The sequence below is a fragment of the Falco peregrinus genome, chromosome 7, assembly GCF_023634155.1.
Source record: "Falco peregrinus isolate bFalPer1 chromosome 7, bFalPer1.pri, whole genome shotgun sequence".
NCBI lineage: Eukaryota > Metazoa > Chordata > Aves > Falconiformes > Falconidae > Falco > Falco peregrinus.
Genome location: NC_073727.1, coordinates 76,134,856 through 76,151,121, shown reverse-complemented (window position 1 = coordinate 76,151,121; position 16,266 = coordinate 76,134,856). Strand labels below are relative to the sequence as shown.

General features: G+C 39.0%; 1 protein-coding gene across 1 annotated transcript in view; it reads left to right on the top strand.

The window, feature by feature from the left end:
• The window catches only part of EYS (eyes shut homolog), an 871,402-nt gene that overhangs the window by 384,431 nt on the left and 470,705 nt on the right, over positions 1–16,266 (top strand). The window contains exons 26-27 of the mRNA XM_027787807.2: positions 4,040–4,211; positions 4,738–4,816. Coding sequence (XP_027643608.2) covers positions 4,040–4,211; positions 4,738–4,816 — 251 coding nt within the window. The remainder of the gene's footprint in view (positions 1–4,039; positions 4,212–4,737; positions 4,817–16,266) is intronic.

Genomic DNA, 16,266 nt, shown 5'->3' with positions numbered 1-16,266 from the left:
TCGCTAATTTGGTAAGTTTAAATTAGTAAGACTTCAAGGGAAAACAGACTTTTTTGTTTGCATTGTATTGCATTATGGGTATGAGTCTGATGCATGACCAGGGAAAAAGAGCCCTCCCACTGAGTCACAAGGTTCAGAAGGGATCCACTTGCTTTTTAGACGAGGAGTCTCAGTGTGGTTAGATCCGGTCCGAGCCTCCAGCTTGGTCAGCAGTTTAGGTCTGAAGGCTTATATGTGCACAGCCACTCATCAGAGTCAATGTTTGCCTGTCAGAGCACTCTTAAGAACTTCCACTGAAAGAGTTTTGCAGAGCTGAAAAGGTAGATGATTTCTTAAGGTGACAGATAGAATGAATTCAGAGTTGCTGTTGATAAATGCACTTACTGCAAAAACTGAGCTGGAGCTGAGTTCAGTGCTTTTTGTCAACAATGCTTTCCCAGGTAACATCCAACGTAGTCGGAGGTGCAAGTCTTATGATAAGAGGAGATAAGCTTATGGTAAGCATTATGAGGAAGAGGGAGGTCCAGGCCTGTTGATCCATCCAGTAGTTGGAGTTCTCATCCTCACAACAGAGGATTCTAAATTCCAGATTTATACTCATGGCAAGGTGGGTCTAAGTCAGTTACTGTGTACTGACTGGCCCTTAGCAAGGATTGTCAACTCTGAAAGGCCAGTGGGGCCCGACAGTTCAGCACAGGGCGGGGAATTCGATACAGATGTCTAGGGGTCTCTCTGGATTTTACTGAAGCAACACGGAGCTGTGAGGCCCCCACCTCACCCTGGGTGTCACACAGTCAATTTGAATATTAGACGCCATCTGTCCTGTCTGTTTTGTGAGATAAGCATGTCGCTTAAGTCAAACCCCACTGCTCCCTGGTGACTCACAGTAAATACTGTAATCTGCACCAACAACTCTGCTGTCCTGCACATGGGAAGCTAATTCAGTTTCTGATCAGCAGTGTTGAAAAGGTAGGAATGAAAGCACGTTTGAGTGAAAATACAGCTGGTTATGAAAGCAAAGGTTGGAATTACTCATCTATCAAAAAATCCTTAACCTTGGGACTATCCCATTTTAAAACTCACAGTCTTTGATAAATGGTCCAGGAAAATAAAAAAATTCTACAATCATGAAATGACCTTGTTTTTTATAACGGTGTAGAATAGGAGTACAGTGCTATAGAGATGCCCTTACCATTTAGATACAAGAAAAATAATCACTTTAGAGTTGCAAGTAGGGCGAACTTGAAGTATATTACTGTGTAGTACTACCATCCTGCCAATGTTTTTGAAGCATTCCTTGATAAGAGCGGATTAAGAATTTTCTTTCCTAATGCTGACTTACAAGGAGAATTGCCTCTTTGATAGTTAGATCTTCTATAACAGGACAGATTATCTTAGCTTTCTCTGTTCCTGAATTTAGATTTTGGCAATATGTTCACAAAATACCTGTTTCTGAAAGTTTTAAGTTCTTACATGTAGTGATATCAAATAAGGCACCAGTGGTGAAGAGAGTGTGACACTGAGCAAGAGTATCCAAGGAACATGAATGATCAGAGATTTTTGCTGAACGCTTGGATGGGGTGGGGGTTAAACAGGTTTCAGAACTGCCTTCTAATTTGTACCAATATATGGCTTTGTATAGAATAAGTACCAGCGCACCAGTATCTGGTCGGGTGCAGAATTGCATAGGACCTCCCCCCCCCCCCCAGCTCATTGTCGTGGGGGTACCTGCCAAGTCCAGTCTGTCATGCATTTCTGCCTAGAGCCTGACACCAGTGCTCTAGGGCTGCTGGGGCTCAGGCCACACACTTGAAAATGGAATCTGGAATGTTGTTTTATTCTCTTTGACTCAATTAGGAGACCAAGCGTATATTGTGAAAAAAGCAATTTCCTCATGCGTGTACAATATATTTACATACCTAATGTTCCTATTAATGTGAATATTACGCTATTGAGCTTCACTGGGTGAAAACATTCAACATGATCTTAAAAGTAACTCTTTTTGTAGCATGTTAATAGATTTATTACAAATGCCTGATTTTGATCTCTGGCTGTTGTCACATGCCAGTCCGAGACCGGAGCGTGGTTTTGTTTGTATTCTCGGGAACAGAATTAAGACTCAAAACAGAGTCAAGAGCCAAGATTATTTGTCCAATATTATTGCCCAACAATAAATCTGTGAATGCAAAGGGAGAGAGAGCAAGAGGTAAAGAGAGAAAGGAAGGAAAGAAAGAAAGAAGGAAAGAGTTCACAGCAATAGCTACCACCCCGGAGATGCTGTGTCCCAACAGTCCGATTCGTTTCCAAGTCTGGTGGGGAAACGATCCGTCCGGTGTTAGTTGGTTCCGGTCTTTTATACAGTTGTTACAATCTGTTCTGCTTAACCACACCTTCCACCCCATGATGGTGTACATGCCCAACGTTACCAGGTGGTCCTCAGGGGCTTCCAGGCACCTCGATCCCCCCAACCCCAGGTCTGGGCACATGAGCAGAGGTTTGGTTAAGTTTACAGGACCAGCCTCCCCCATTGCTCCATGGCATCAGTCAGTTTCTGCCTTTAACAATGTGTAGATAAATCTCTGCGGTGACAGTGGTGTTATCTTCCTGCCTTAACAATGTTGAGACAACACATCTGCTGTGGTGATGGCTAGTCTCACGGGTGCTGTCTTTTAGAGCCGTTTATTCACACATGGACTAGACAAAGGTTAGGGTATCGCTGTGCTTCTTCCTCGCTCTGAATTCCTTCCTTTAAAATGCTGCCAGCATTTGCGTTCATAGTAGTGATAAAAGGCTCTAGGAACTTTTCATTTACTCTTCACATTTTTGTATAAAATAGCTGGGTTTGAGTTGAAATGGTGATACTTAAGTAAATACCTAATTACAGAAAGGCAAGACATGCCTTTTATTTTTGTTGTTAAATGCATAGCCAGAGGAACTGGTGTAACTTCTGACTTGTAGACACTTTCTCTGCTCCAGAGGAGGATCTTTTGTCTTAAGCATTCTTTTTTTCTCCTTCACACCTCCCCTGGATCACACACCTGAAAAATCAGGAGAACATTCTTGCATTATTCCTAATGTACTGGTTTTGGCTGGGATAGAGCTAAATTTGTAGATAGTAGCTTGTATGGTGCTATGTTTTGGATTTGTGCTGCAAACGTTGTTGATAACACATGGAGTTTTAGTATCTTCCCAAGTAACTGTTACACGTGATGGGCCCTGCTTTCCTGGAGATGGCTGGACACCTGCCTGCCCATGGGAAGTGATTAATGAATTCCTTATTATACTTAGCTTGCATGCACAGATTTTGCTTTACCTGTTAAACAGTCTTGATCTCAACCCATGCGTTTTTGCACTTCTGCCCTTTTGTTTCTCTCCCCTGATCCCACTGCAGTGGTGAGCAACCTGCTGTGTGGAGCTTAGCTGCCTACAGAGAGTCCTACATCAATTAGTATTTTGTAAAGTACTTTGAGATGCTTAGGTGGAAGATGTGTGGCACTAATTTGCAGGAAAATTACAAGCAGAAAAGTGCACCACTATATCTCTCATAATGAAGGTCTTCAGAAAGATTTCAGAGAATTTTATGTATTTTATCAGTTATTGAAAGCTCCTGCATTTTAATTCCATTTTGACAAAACAGAGTTAGATCACCACCAAGATGTATCCTTTTCATTCTGCATTCCTCTTAAAGGAAAGCTGTGCTATTCATCTTTCTAATAATTGTTTAAAAAAAAAAAGTCTTGAAATTTCAGTTTCTCCATTTAACTGTTTTGCTTGCAAGTTGACCCTCAAAGCCTTTTTTGCTTTGCCACCATTACAGTTGTTATCATTGTAATATATTGCAATATAACCATTCTTTTCGGCATTTGCACCTACAGGTAATTCCAGTGGGATATTGTTTATTGATGAGTATAATGAAATATATAAAGAATGTATGTAAATAAAAGCAGTTTATCTGGAATTATTAATATTAATAAATAAACTGTTCATTGGTTTGAGTTTAGAATTTAAAGCTTAGTCATATCTTCTGTTTTTTACGCAGGTGATAGATGTGAAGTAGATATAGATGAATGTATGTCTGCTCCCTGCCTCAACAGTGGAAGCTGCATTGATGACATCGGTTCCTATAACTGTCATTGTAGGAGAGGCTTTATTGGAACAAACTGTGAGATAAATGTTAATGAATGCTTGCCAGATCCTTGTCTTCATGGAAGGTGGCTATTTTTATTTAACTATTATTATCTCCAATATAATGTATGTAACTAGTAATATTTAAGATTTAATGATACAGGATGGTTGATAAATATAATTTTAATTATGCTCTTCCATAAAGTAAGAGTACAAGCACACTTGAAGATGACAGATGTTGCCTGCTTAAGCTAATGTAATATACTGTTACATTATCTTAGTTTCTCTTTCATTTTTATTCATTAGCATAAACCAGTTTTCAGTGCATGTGGATTAATTAGAGTTTAATATAGTTAAAAGCGAATCTTTAGCTGTTACATGCCAACATATTTAAATGGGAAGACGTCTTTTAATATGACAATCAGTGTCCTTATAAAACCCCTCAGCACCCATAATATACACATTTGAAACCCATTATTAAAACTAATTGAAACTGCCATGGGTTTCAGTAGGTTACACCAGACCATTGTTTTGAAATATACGGAATGATACTACTAGTGCTGAATCTAGAATTACGTAGCTTCATCTGAATAACCCTATTCTATATTTCAGGTGTATAGATCTCATTGATGGATATCAATGCTTTTGTGAATCAGGATGGACCAGCTCAAGATGTGAGATAAATATTAATGTATGTCTTCAAATTTTATTTTAATTACAGTAGAAAGGGTAATATGCTGCTTGAAAGTAATTTTTATTTAAGTAACTTCTGAATGGGTCACTTTACTGAAAATGCATCACAGAAATTTGGTTGTTTCAAATCCATTCTGGAAATCTCATTATTTGTTAATTACATGAAACTGCATTAAAAAAAGACCACTGAGAAAGCATCTGAAGAACTTTAGATGTGAAGTGTGAGTGCTAAATATGAAAAGCCACAGTGAGCTAAAACAACATTACCTGAAAATCATTTAATCCTTAGTTCAGTGTGGATGACATAACTACCTGATTTGCACTGTGAGTCCCATTTGCTGTAGCTTAGCTGTATATTTGAATACCAAAACTCCAGGTGCAGCGTTATACACTGAAAGTAGACATGATTCATGTTTAAAGTTTCAAAATCCAGGTAATGTTAGAATTCTGTTATATAAAACCACGATGTAAAAAATACACTGCCTACTTCCTCTTTTTAAGTTCAAGAATATTTTTGTGTTATCATGAGGAATGGCTGTCAATAAGGAGGTGTCTGTGTATGCGAGTCTGTGCTGTGAAGATTCCCGTGGTCAGCAAACCAACTTGTAGAAGGTTGTGGCATAACAAGCCCTTACAATGTCGGTCACACTTTGGGGAAATTATTGAAGTAGCGTAGAGTTTTTCAGGTTTTGTGCCAAGTAGAGTTTAAACTGATCTCGGGATATGATCCTTTTAAATGTATTTGGTCTTATTAAAAAGTCTGCTATCAGATATCTGCCTCCCTGGCTTCTAATATTGTGCTTCGGAATTCTCAAAAACACATTCCAAAATGTTATCCAAACTTCTTTTTAACTTAAGTATTCATGTAGGGACTTTTCATGATTTTTTTATATATAGCTAAAAGTACTAGATAACTAAAAATACCTCATATTACGTAAAGGAAGTATGGTCTATAACTTTTCTGTTGAAAATGCATGACAGTCTCACACAAGACGTAAATCTAGCTGGGATATTATCTTCCAGCTTCCTTTACAGAAAAAAGTCAGAAAATAAGTAATCCAGCTCAACAGAGTGTGCATCATGGTACGATATTGCAAATCTTTATGATTATCAGCTGTTGCCAATGCTAATACAGAGTACCCTTGGGTAATATTTTCTCTAGCAGCATCCATGATTTACACATTCCTCCATTTTAAGAGAATGAGAGATTAAATGACCTGTAGACAACTGTATAAAATTGTGTTCAAAAGATAACCATATTTCATATGGAAGTGTTTGAAAATGCATAGATTAGAAATTCACAGAAAGAAACAATATACATGCACATTTGACAGGTAAGTCTGTCAGAGTGATGGCTTCATTTTTTAATATTCATTCTATTTGCATGCAGTGTGATTCCCAGATTAGAGTGTGCTGCAAGTGTCATATTTTTAAAGGCTCTATCACTGCATTCATCCTGCTCAGACATATATCGTGCCTCTGCAAGCCTTACAGTGCTCAACAAGGCTTTGTGACTCTGTAGGGGTGGGCACATCTGGGTAATCTATATGGATATGCTCTGTAATTGTTTTGCTCTAGATTAACATCAGCCATTCCTTTGTTTAAAAAAATAATCAGGAAGTAATCCAGGTAAATATACTTGAGTATTTTCTTCACTTGAAGGTACATTTTTTTGTATTACGGTTTATGCAGCTGCACTGAGTGTAGGTGTCAAGGTTTTGTTTAGAGGGGGGTCTGCAGGGGTGGCCTCTGAGAGAAGGGGCCGGGGGCTGCCCCGTGCTGGACACAGCCTGTTCGAGTCAGCTCCAGCAGACCAGCCGCAGGACACAACTGAGCCCTGCAGCCAAGGTGGTGGCGCCTCTGTGGAAACATACTTTAAAAAGGGTAAAAAATGCTACCTAGCAGAGAGAGGAGTGAGGAAAAAATGTGAGAAATAACCTAGCAGACACCAAGGTCAGTGCAGAAGGAGGGGGGCAGTTGGTGCTTCAGGTGCCAGAGCAGAGGTTCCCCTGCAGTTGCTGGAGAGAATAGCAGGTAGAGCAGGGGTTTCCCTGTAGTCCATGGAGAGGGCCATGGCCCTGCAGATACCTGCCCTGCAGCCCGTGGAGGGCCCCGCCGCCCCATGTGGGTATGCCCTGAAAGACCTGCAGCCCATGGAGAGTCCACACAGGTGCAGGCTCTGGGCAGGACCTGTGGAGGGAAGCCCATGCAGGAGCAGTCTCACCCTGCAAGACTGCAGCCTGTGGAGAGCACCCACGCTGGAGCAGTTGAAAAGCAGGTGAGGAGGAAGGAGCAGCAGAGAGGAGCTGTTACAAAGTGATCACGCTCCCCATTCCCCACCCACCCTGCACTGCTCAGAGTGAAAGAAGGAGGTAGAAGAGTTGGAGTGAGGTTGAGCCTGGGAAGAAGGGGGAAAGCGGTGGTGGTTTTAGGTTTTGTCTTTGTTTCTCACAAATCTGTTTCTAATTAGCAATAACTTAAATTAATTTTCTGCAAGTCAAGTCTGTTTTGCATGTGACAGTGTCCTTATCAACCCATGAGCTTTGTCATCTTATTTTCTTCCCTTGTCCTGTTGAGGAGGGGGAGCAAGAGAGTGGCTGGGTCGGCATTGCACAGACAGGGAAGGTCAGCAACTAAGTTGATTCAAATAACCTATTTAAAAATAAAATGTATTTATGTGTATATGTATATATCTCCTTAGACGTACTTGGATTTTTTTTATTTTTTGTCTTAGATTTTTATCATTCTCTACATGTGTTGCAGTATAGTTTGCGAGAAAATACACTTAAAGGCTTTATCAGGTTGTCTAATACTTTCAGAAAAAAAATAAGCACTTTATATCTTTATAGATATAGACTATAACTTTTGTTTATCTAATGCGGAGGATGGATATTGGAACGTCCCTGTGTACTACATTTTCATTGCTTTTTCATTTAAGGATTTCTTTTAGGAAAGAGTAAGAGAAAAAATACACGCACTATATGAATTAGTTGCAATACACAGGAATTCCTTTGACATTTGCATAATTTTGAAATTGTAAGATGAATTTATATAACTGAAAATTGATCTTTTGTCTCTGATATAGGTAGACACAGATAGATAAATATGGTCAGTGATCGTAATTATGGTTAGTAACAGACATTATTTCCTACTTTGGCTTTTTTTTTGTTATGACTCATGAGTCATTGGCAGCTGTGCTTCTATGCTCAGCTAAGATTTTCTCGTGCTGTCAAAAAGGGAGCAAAAAGCATTCTGAGTCTTTACACAGGAGGATATTCAGCTTGTTGGTGCTTCTGCTTGTATCTGATAGAAAGCTGTGATCAGACTGAATCCTAGAATGACTTTATTTTGTCTGGTTTTACTGATCTTTTATCTCTGTTTTCATAAAAGACAGGAACAAGGGGGAAATTGGGAAAAACAGCTGATTTTCTATACAAAGACACCACAGCTGATTCACATGTGAAGTCAACAATATTCTGCTAGTCCAAGCAAATAAGCAGTTATTCACCAGGACTTGCCAGATTGTACAAAAGACGAGACTTGACAGGAATATAATTGTGTGATTTGACTGGGAAGAACAGTAGGATTCAGCTTGCTTAACTTGAGGTGTCTTTGAGAAAGCTCATTGTCTATGCACTTACTATAGTCAGTGAAAATGTGGTGAATATTCAGTGAGATCTGGATAGCTTTTCAGCTAACTGTGAACTGGACATCTGCATTTCATTAGTGAGTCTAGACACTACTGACTGTGGTGACTGGGTCTTAACAGATTATTATAGGTAAGCCAGAGAGTAGAATCCTCTCCCCAGAATTCTCTCTGTGTATGTGTAATATATATATATGTATGAAAAACTTTGGTGAACATTCAAGGGCCTCAGATGAGCTGGATGCTCTTGGTTTTGCCTGTCTGGAACTTCTTCACACTTTGGAGTGTTTTTACTTATTGCTAGCTAAAGTGGGTTGAGTAAGGTAAGTAGTTTCTTGAAAGAAACTAAACTAGTGTAGGCTTGCAAAAAATAATGTGGCTTATGCTGAAGATGCAGATAGGTAAATCTAAGAGCAGGAGAGGGAGATACCTGCTTTATTCTGCAAAGCACAACATCATCTGTGTTTACCCATGCATAGGAAAATTTCTGTGTGCATAATACTTCGGACCTTCTGGCTCTGACATAGTAAGTTTAAGTAAGAGTGACTGAATCAGAGATTTTATTAAATGGAGAAGTAATAGAAAAATAGAGACTAGATATTGGAGAAGTAGAGAAATGGATGAGATCTACAAGAACGTTGCAGAGAAGTTTCACCTCCAAAGTGGTAAGCCCTCAGGACATTCCACTGGTAGGCATATTTCTGATCTTTTACATAAGAAAAGCCTGTCAAGTGATACCACAATATGCTCTTGTTCAGTGATGCTGTAGCAACAGAAAGTATCTTAAAAACTGGGACTATTCAATTATTAGGTACGTAGGTAACTGCATTTCTGACATCAAAGAAGCCTTGGATACAAGGTAACATCTGGAAAGGTTGTGGATCTCACAATATTTCTAGACCCGTTACTTCAGTATACTGGAATGGAGCCCATAATTGTGACCTGTGTTGGTAACCAGTAATAAAGGAAAGTGTAGGAGGGATGTTCCTGAGTTTATATATTCAGGCTGGGCAGGAAACTGAAGTCTAGGATAGGCATTTAGCTTTCTTTGAAAGTCTGCCAGTTCCACATGAGACCTGAGAGGCAGGCAGAGATTCAGTGCCAGCACTTGAGTAATATGGGGGTATAGACAAGAGCAATTCAAATGCATTTGAAAGTGGAAAAGCTTTTGGAACTGGAGGAACCTGTACAAGAATGGATTGCTCCTTTATCATCATGGTACTGAGCTATTGAATGGAGATTAAAATGGTTGTAGAGGAATCTTTAAACTAGATGCTTGGGAAATGCTGGCAAGTGTAGAAGAGCACTATTTAAGAATGGCAGATCTTAAAATCTGGACATGACTGATGTCCAGTGTGGCTCTGAAAAGACCAGCATCTGGTTCAAGAGGTGTTAATGACAGAGATGATGTCTATTAGTGACTATAATACAGCTGGTTTTATGACTGTAGCGTGAGAGAACGTGCCAAATAAATCCAGCAGATAGACATTCAATTTCAGTAAACTATGTAAGAATGAGGTGCATTGTCAAATAACTTAAAAGGAGTAAGTTAAAACCACAAGGAACTTACAAGAAGACTAGGGGCTAATAAATAATATGTTAAAAGCCCAGGTAAAATGTGTGCTACAAGTCAAGAACGCAAAGTGTTCCAAAGCCCCTGAATGACTTGAGAAGGAAACTAAAGGCTGCCACAGGGAAAATTTGGCTTTTTAACAAATGGAAAGAACAGAAGAGTCCATAAAACACATTAGTTCGAGTTTTGGCAAGAAGTTCAAAAAGCTAAAACACAAATTGAAAAGTGCCTGGTAAAGGATACTCTAAGGTATATAAAGCTCTTCACATCTCTCAAAACCAGGAAGCCAAGTAGGGAACTGGTGGAATTACTTGATGACAAAGGTGTAAAATAGGCACTCAGACAGGGCAAGGTCATAGCAAGAGAAGCTCAGTGAATTGTTTGCATTTGAGGAATGCCAGAAGGACCTCACAGAACGGAGACGTGAAAAGGTGGTGGATAAACTGCAGTGTGAGATAATAATCTAGGGAAAAATAGCCCAGGACTTACCTACAGCTGAATTCTGAACTGTCAGTTACAATTCAGGAAAGAAGATTTGGTGCAATCATTGACAGTTTTCTGAAACTGTGGTCTTAATGTGCCATCACAGTGCAGAACAGGAGAAAAAAAATGCTGGGCATGATCAGGAAGAATACAGGTAACAAGACAGAGGGCATGTATTCAGTGGTGTGTAAAACACGAATGGGCTCACGTGTTGGGTACCGTACACAGCTCTAGAACTTGCATCTCAGGGATAATGTAGTAGAGTTAGAGAATCTACAAAGGGCAACAAGAAAGATATTAATTAGTTGCCTTGTAAGGAGAGATTTAAATGGCTGAAACTATTCTGTTTGAAAAGGAGAAAGCTGAGGGGAATGTAATTAAGGCTTAAAAAACTATGGCAGTGGTAGCTAAATGGAAAATTTCTTCATCAAATTCTGTAGTTAAAGAGTTGAGGGACATTATGAAAATAATCTGAGAAACATTTTTAAGAATTAAAAGTATTTGCTTTTGCAGGAAGCAAAGAACCTCTGCAGCTTGCTGCCACAGAAGGCTGGAGAGGCAGATGATCCCTTAGTAGGTTGAGAAAAATTAGGCAAGTCACGGACAACAGGTCCATAAATGAATGATAAATTAAACAGTCTGGGGAGTACTGTTTGTCATGTCTGGTTAGACAGTTCTACTTGCTGGAAGGATACATGGGACAAGGACTGTAGAAAATGTCAATGTTCACGTGATTTTCCTAAAGTGGCTTTCTCTCCCTCACTATTATAGACAGAATACCGGGCCAGATGGAGCACGGTTCTGATTCAGTATGTTCCTGCTCTGGTATTGTGGTCTAAACAATAGATTTATTTTTATTATTTTTCTCTTCTCCTTTTGTTTGTAATCCAAAATTTAAAAGTTAAATATCCTGGTCTTGTTGAACTCACTTTGAATTGAATGACACAGGATAAAACCAACATTCTAAAATATGGAAATAAGTTTTCTCAGTTCATTCCACACAATGTTGCATGTATATTTAATCCAACAAATGAAAAAGCTTTGGGAAGTTACTAATTAAACAGTATAAATATGTGATAATATTAAAAAAATCACAGAAAAAAAAGAGTAATCATTTTACTGGTTAGAAGGATACACTTTTTTATAGATTTGCTAAATATAAAATAGAATTAGACATCTGGAACATTCATATCAATTCTTAATTTAAATCTCTGACTTTTATACATGGTAGCAATACTATTGAGATTTATCCCAAAGTAAGAATGCACATCGAACTCCCATGACAATGGAAAAGTCCATAAAATCAAACCACACAGTTTAAACTTAAGTGCTTTTTTAAACTTAGCAAAGGAAACCTGGGCCTTTTGGTCTCTTAAAAAGCAGTTGTAATTACATCAGATGGTTGCACTCATGATAAATTAAAGAAATTAAACTGTAGTAAAGTATCTTTGAAAGGAACTGAAATGCATATACATAGTTTCCAACTAATGCACTGAACCATGTCTGTTTTGCATAACTATGGAATCTTATCAGAATGTTAAATTGTACTTTTCCTATGAAGTAACACTGCAAATTTAGACATTTATTTACAACATTGATTTCCTTTCTGCCTGCTTTTTTTATTCTAATCCTGTGAACACATGGTTCTTGTTTGTCACAAAAAAACTACACTTTTGACCTGAGAATAATTTTTCCCTTAGTCCTATCATTAAATGACTGGAAGCATGACTCTTGAAAGTATCTCTCTTCTGTGGTGCAGTATCTGTCTTTGAATTCCTTTCCTAACTCTTTCTTTTCAACTCCATATAATTCAAGTTTTAAATCTCTGTTTGGTTTTGCCTTCTGCAAGTCAGTGACTTTCATATGGAATCCAGTTTTCTCACAAATACCAGGATGCTTGCTTCTGCTCTCTGAATTGATGGTTAAGGCCACTATCTTTTTCTGCATCAAGTCTTCCCTTACAATTAATCACTTCATAGTTGCCTACAAAGAAATTAAATAGGGCTTTATATTGTAAGTATTCACAGGAGATTAGACTGTATAATGCACCACATACATAACGTATGTCAAAAGATAGATTTGTAAATAGCTGATGCATATTTCTGGTGGATTTTTTCCCCCTCATAGTGGATTTGCTTGAGTTATTTATGTTCAGAATTAGTCTACTTTTTAATTACCTTTTTTAATATAAAAAAAAAAATTGACTTAAAGTACATCTACAAACACATTTTTTTTTCCCTTGAATCTGTTTTATAGAAATATATTTTGAAGTGTTGTTAGAATTACATTTATGGTGGTTTTTATCTTAATAAGATTTTCCAAGGAGGACTAATGAAAAATAGTCCTTTGTGTAGAAAAAGGAAAACAAAATCCTACCTTCTAAAATGCACTTCTAGATTTTGGTTAAAGGAACAGTGTTGAACTGACATTTTTTTTTAAATAGTGTATTTTCACTATTTGTATTAACTTTCTAAAACATGTCCTTTCATAATTATTTCGAGCTGTGGATTGTGACTTTGGAAATGATACAGTGCAATGAGTAGAAAGTTCAGATTTCTTGGGCAGATTGACCTCATTTCCAAAGACAGATGTCAGTATGGACCCACAGACTTGGATAAGGGAGCAGTATTGCCATGAGCAAAGTGCTGTGCCTTTCTAGGTCATTGCTAGGGTCCAGAACTTGGAGTGATTCCCTGCCAGAGGAACCAGTGGACTGTGTTGTGCCAGGTGGGCTCTCTTAAGGGATAGTCATCCCCTTCCTAGTACAAACAAGATTTACTACGCCGTGACATTCAGAGAACAAGAAATAACAAGTTATTGCACTCAAGTAAATGTAGTGGATCTTGTTTTGCATTTTTTGAACCAAGGATTCTTAACAAAGTCTACCCTTAAAACAGCTGTATAACTAGAAATCTTAATATTCTTTCACTTTTTTTTACTTTACTTTTAAATTGTCTTGCTATGCTAAGAAAATCTATGAGGACTTACATATACCATAACACTAATTTAGTAAAAATGAAGCCAGAAATTCACCATTCTGTTCTTCTGACAGAAGCCTGTATATTCGTTTCAGTTACAGCCCAATGGAAGCTAATACTCACATTGAACTTATGTTTGCCTAAAGCATATTGAGTGTTCTGGAACTTCTTGTAGCAAATAGCTCACAGTGATTATTGCTTTTAATAGCTAGGAACAGTCCTGTACTCCCTGAATATGTCTAATAATCTTTAACCCACATATATTATTTGGTTTTGGCAGTATCATGTGAAAATGAGATACATGATGTAATAATGTATTTGAAATAAGAATCTATCCTAAAAATTCTGTTGGTTTTTTTTTTAGATTTATCTTACTGTGAAGCATTTGATCTAATACCTAAATCTTTGTGTATTCCCAGTTTTTCAACATCCTTTATAATAAACAGATTCTAGAACTTAGTAGAATATATCAGTTCCCCCTAGCCATAAAAAGAGGAATGATCACCTGGTAAGTGTAAGTCATGGTTCCCCTCTCTGAAAACTTAAGGGTAGCATTAGCAATTTTTTCCATAGCATTGCAATGGGAGTTCATGTTCATAGCTTGTCCTGTAACTTTCAGATCTTTTCCAAGGTCATTCCCTGTTAACAACACATTGCAAGCTCAAAGGATTCCTTGTTAGATCAAAATGGGAAAAGTATGCGCTTCACAGAAAAAAGCACTCAGGAAATAAAAGCCTGCTGAAAGGGAGCCCTCCTACTTTAAGGAGGTCAGATATAAGAAAAGTCATAGATATTTGGATGAGGATAAAGTGTGTCAGACTGGTGAAGTTGATAAAAACTCTATACAAATAATCAGAATTGTATACTTTCTGTTTTCTTAAGTAATTTATATCTAAGTGAGCTTACTGAAGCTGTTTGTGTTTTAAAACATGAGCTGGGGAGTATTGGTATGCTGTAAAGTGTGAGTGCTGGGTATCATTTACAGACGTGACGATGTGCGAGGAATGAGCAGAGCACCCCAACGGAAGTTAATAAAAGGCACTTACCTTTTTTTTTGTTTGTTGGTTTTGTTTTTTTTTTGGTGACAGTAGAATGAGCAAACCCTTTTAGCGCAGGAAGAATCTGGCAACATGAGGCCTGAGTAGCAGCTCTTCTGGCCTGTTTTCCTTGGAGATGGATCACTATAGCACTGATTTGTCTGAAGCTGCCTGGGAAGGGAACGAACTAGAAAACAGAAAGGGGAGAGAGGTCAATGATGGCCACAGAGAAATCTAGGCAATACAGCTCAGTTTGGACAGGTTACTTGCTCTGGTAACAGAAAAGAAAGTTTTACAGGCTATGAATAAAACAGGTGTGGTGAGATAAATTTGTCTGGCTGCCAGGCACCCACCCAGCTGCTCTTGCACTCCCCATGGTCAAGATCGGGGGAGGAAATAAGAAAAGCTTGTGAGTCAAGATAAGGACAGGGAGATTAGTCATGGTTGCCATTTATTGTCACAGGCCAAACAGACTCAGCTTGGGAACGATTAATTTACTGTCAACGAGAAACACACTTTTCTCCCAGCCTGCTGGGAAACGTGCTGCTGTGCAGGCTTGTCTTCACGGGCTGCAGGTCATGCCAGGAGCCTGGTCCAGCATGGGTCTGCATGGGCTGCAGCTTCCTTCAGGACACATCCACCTCCTCTGGCATGGTGTTCACATACGGCAGTGTGGGTATCTGCTCTCCTGTGGTCCTCCATAGGCTGGGAGGAGCCAACCAGCTTCACAACAGTTATCACCAGGGGCTTCAGGGGAATCTCTGGTAGATGTTGCCTGGAGCACCACCTCCCCCTCCTTTTTTGACATTTGTGTCTGCAGGGGTGTTTTTTCTACACTTTTTCATCACTCCTCCCTCTTAATGTTCTGCTGCACAATCTTTTTTACTCTTTCTTAAATACACTTTCCCAGAGGTGCCACCTTCTTGGCTGCTGGGGTCAGCTGTGCCCTTTGGTGGGTCCACTGAAGCCAACTGGAACTGTCCGTGTCCAGCACAGGGCACCTCCAGCCCCTCCTCACAGAGGCTGCCCCTGCAGCCCCCACCCCCGGCAACAAAACCTTGCCATGTAAAGCTATTTTAACAGGATTGCACCAGAAAGATATCTGAATTATCTCAATTTATTTTCTTAAAGGAAGCAATCTGCAAGGCTTGAATAGTGTGTTACTGCTTGGGTGAGAGTGCGGGAGGCCTGTGAGGTCAGGCTGATGCTGAGCTGGGAGAAGCTCACACATAGAGCCTGTACAGGGCTGCAGGAGCAGGAAAGCCTTGTGTCTCCTGCGCACACCCCGAGTGAGCCAGAGAGGCCACAGTCAAAGGGCAAGATTTTCTGTGTTCTCAGAGGAGACTAAAAATGAAAGTATTGCTGGAAAGAAATAAAGAAATCTGAGGGGATAATAAAACAAGTGACGGAATAATAAAAAAAAGAGTACTCACTGTTTCTAGAAGGTCCTGAGAAATCAGAAAAAAAATGTCAGAGACAAAAGCTGTCACTGCCCCTCAGTCTTTCAGTGTCACGACTGCTCAGTGGTATGTGGAGATCTCGGCACTTCCTCTGCTTTCTAAATTAATATTTTGCCGAGAACCCCAACAAGGAACCAAAAGTAACTGTGCTTTTTGGAGGGAGTTTCATTTTGTTATTTTGTTCTTTGTGTGTGTTTTTGTGTTTTTTTAAGCATTCATTGCGAGCAAATTGTTAGTAGAAGTTACACAAAGTTGTTATGGGAATAAATGT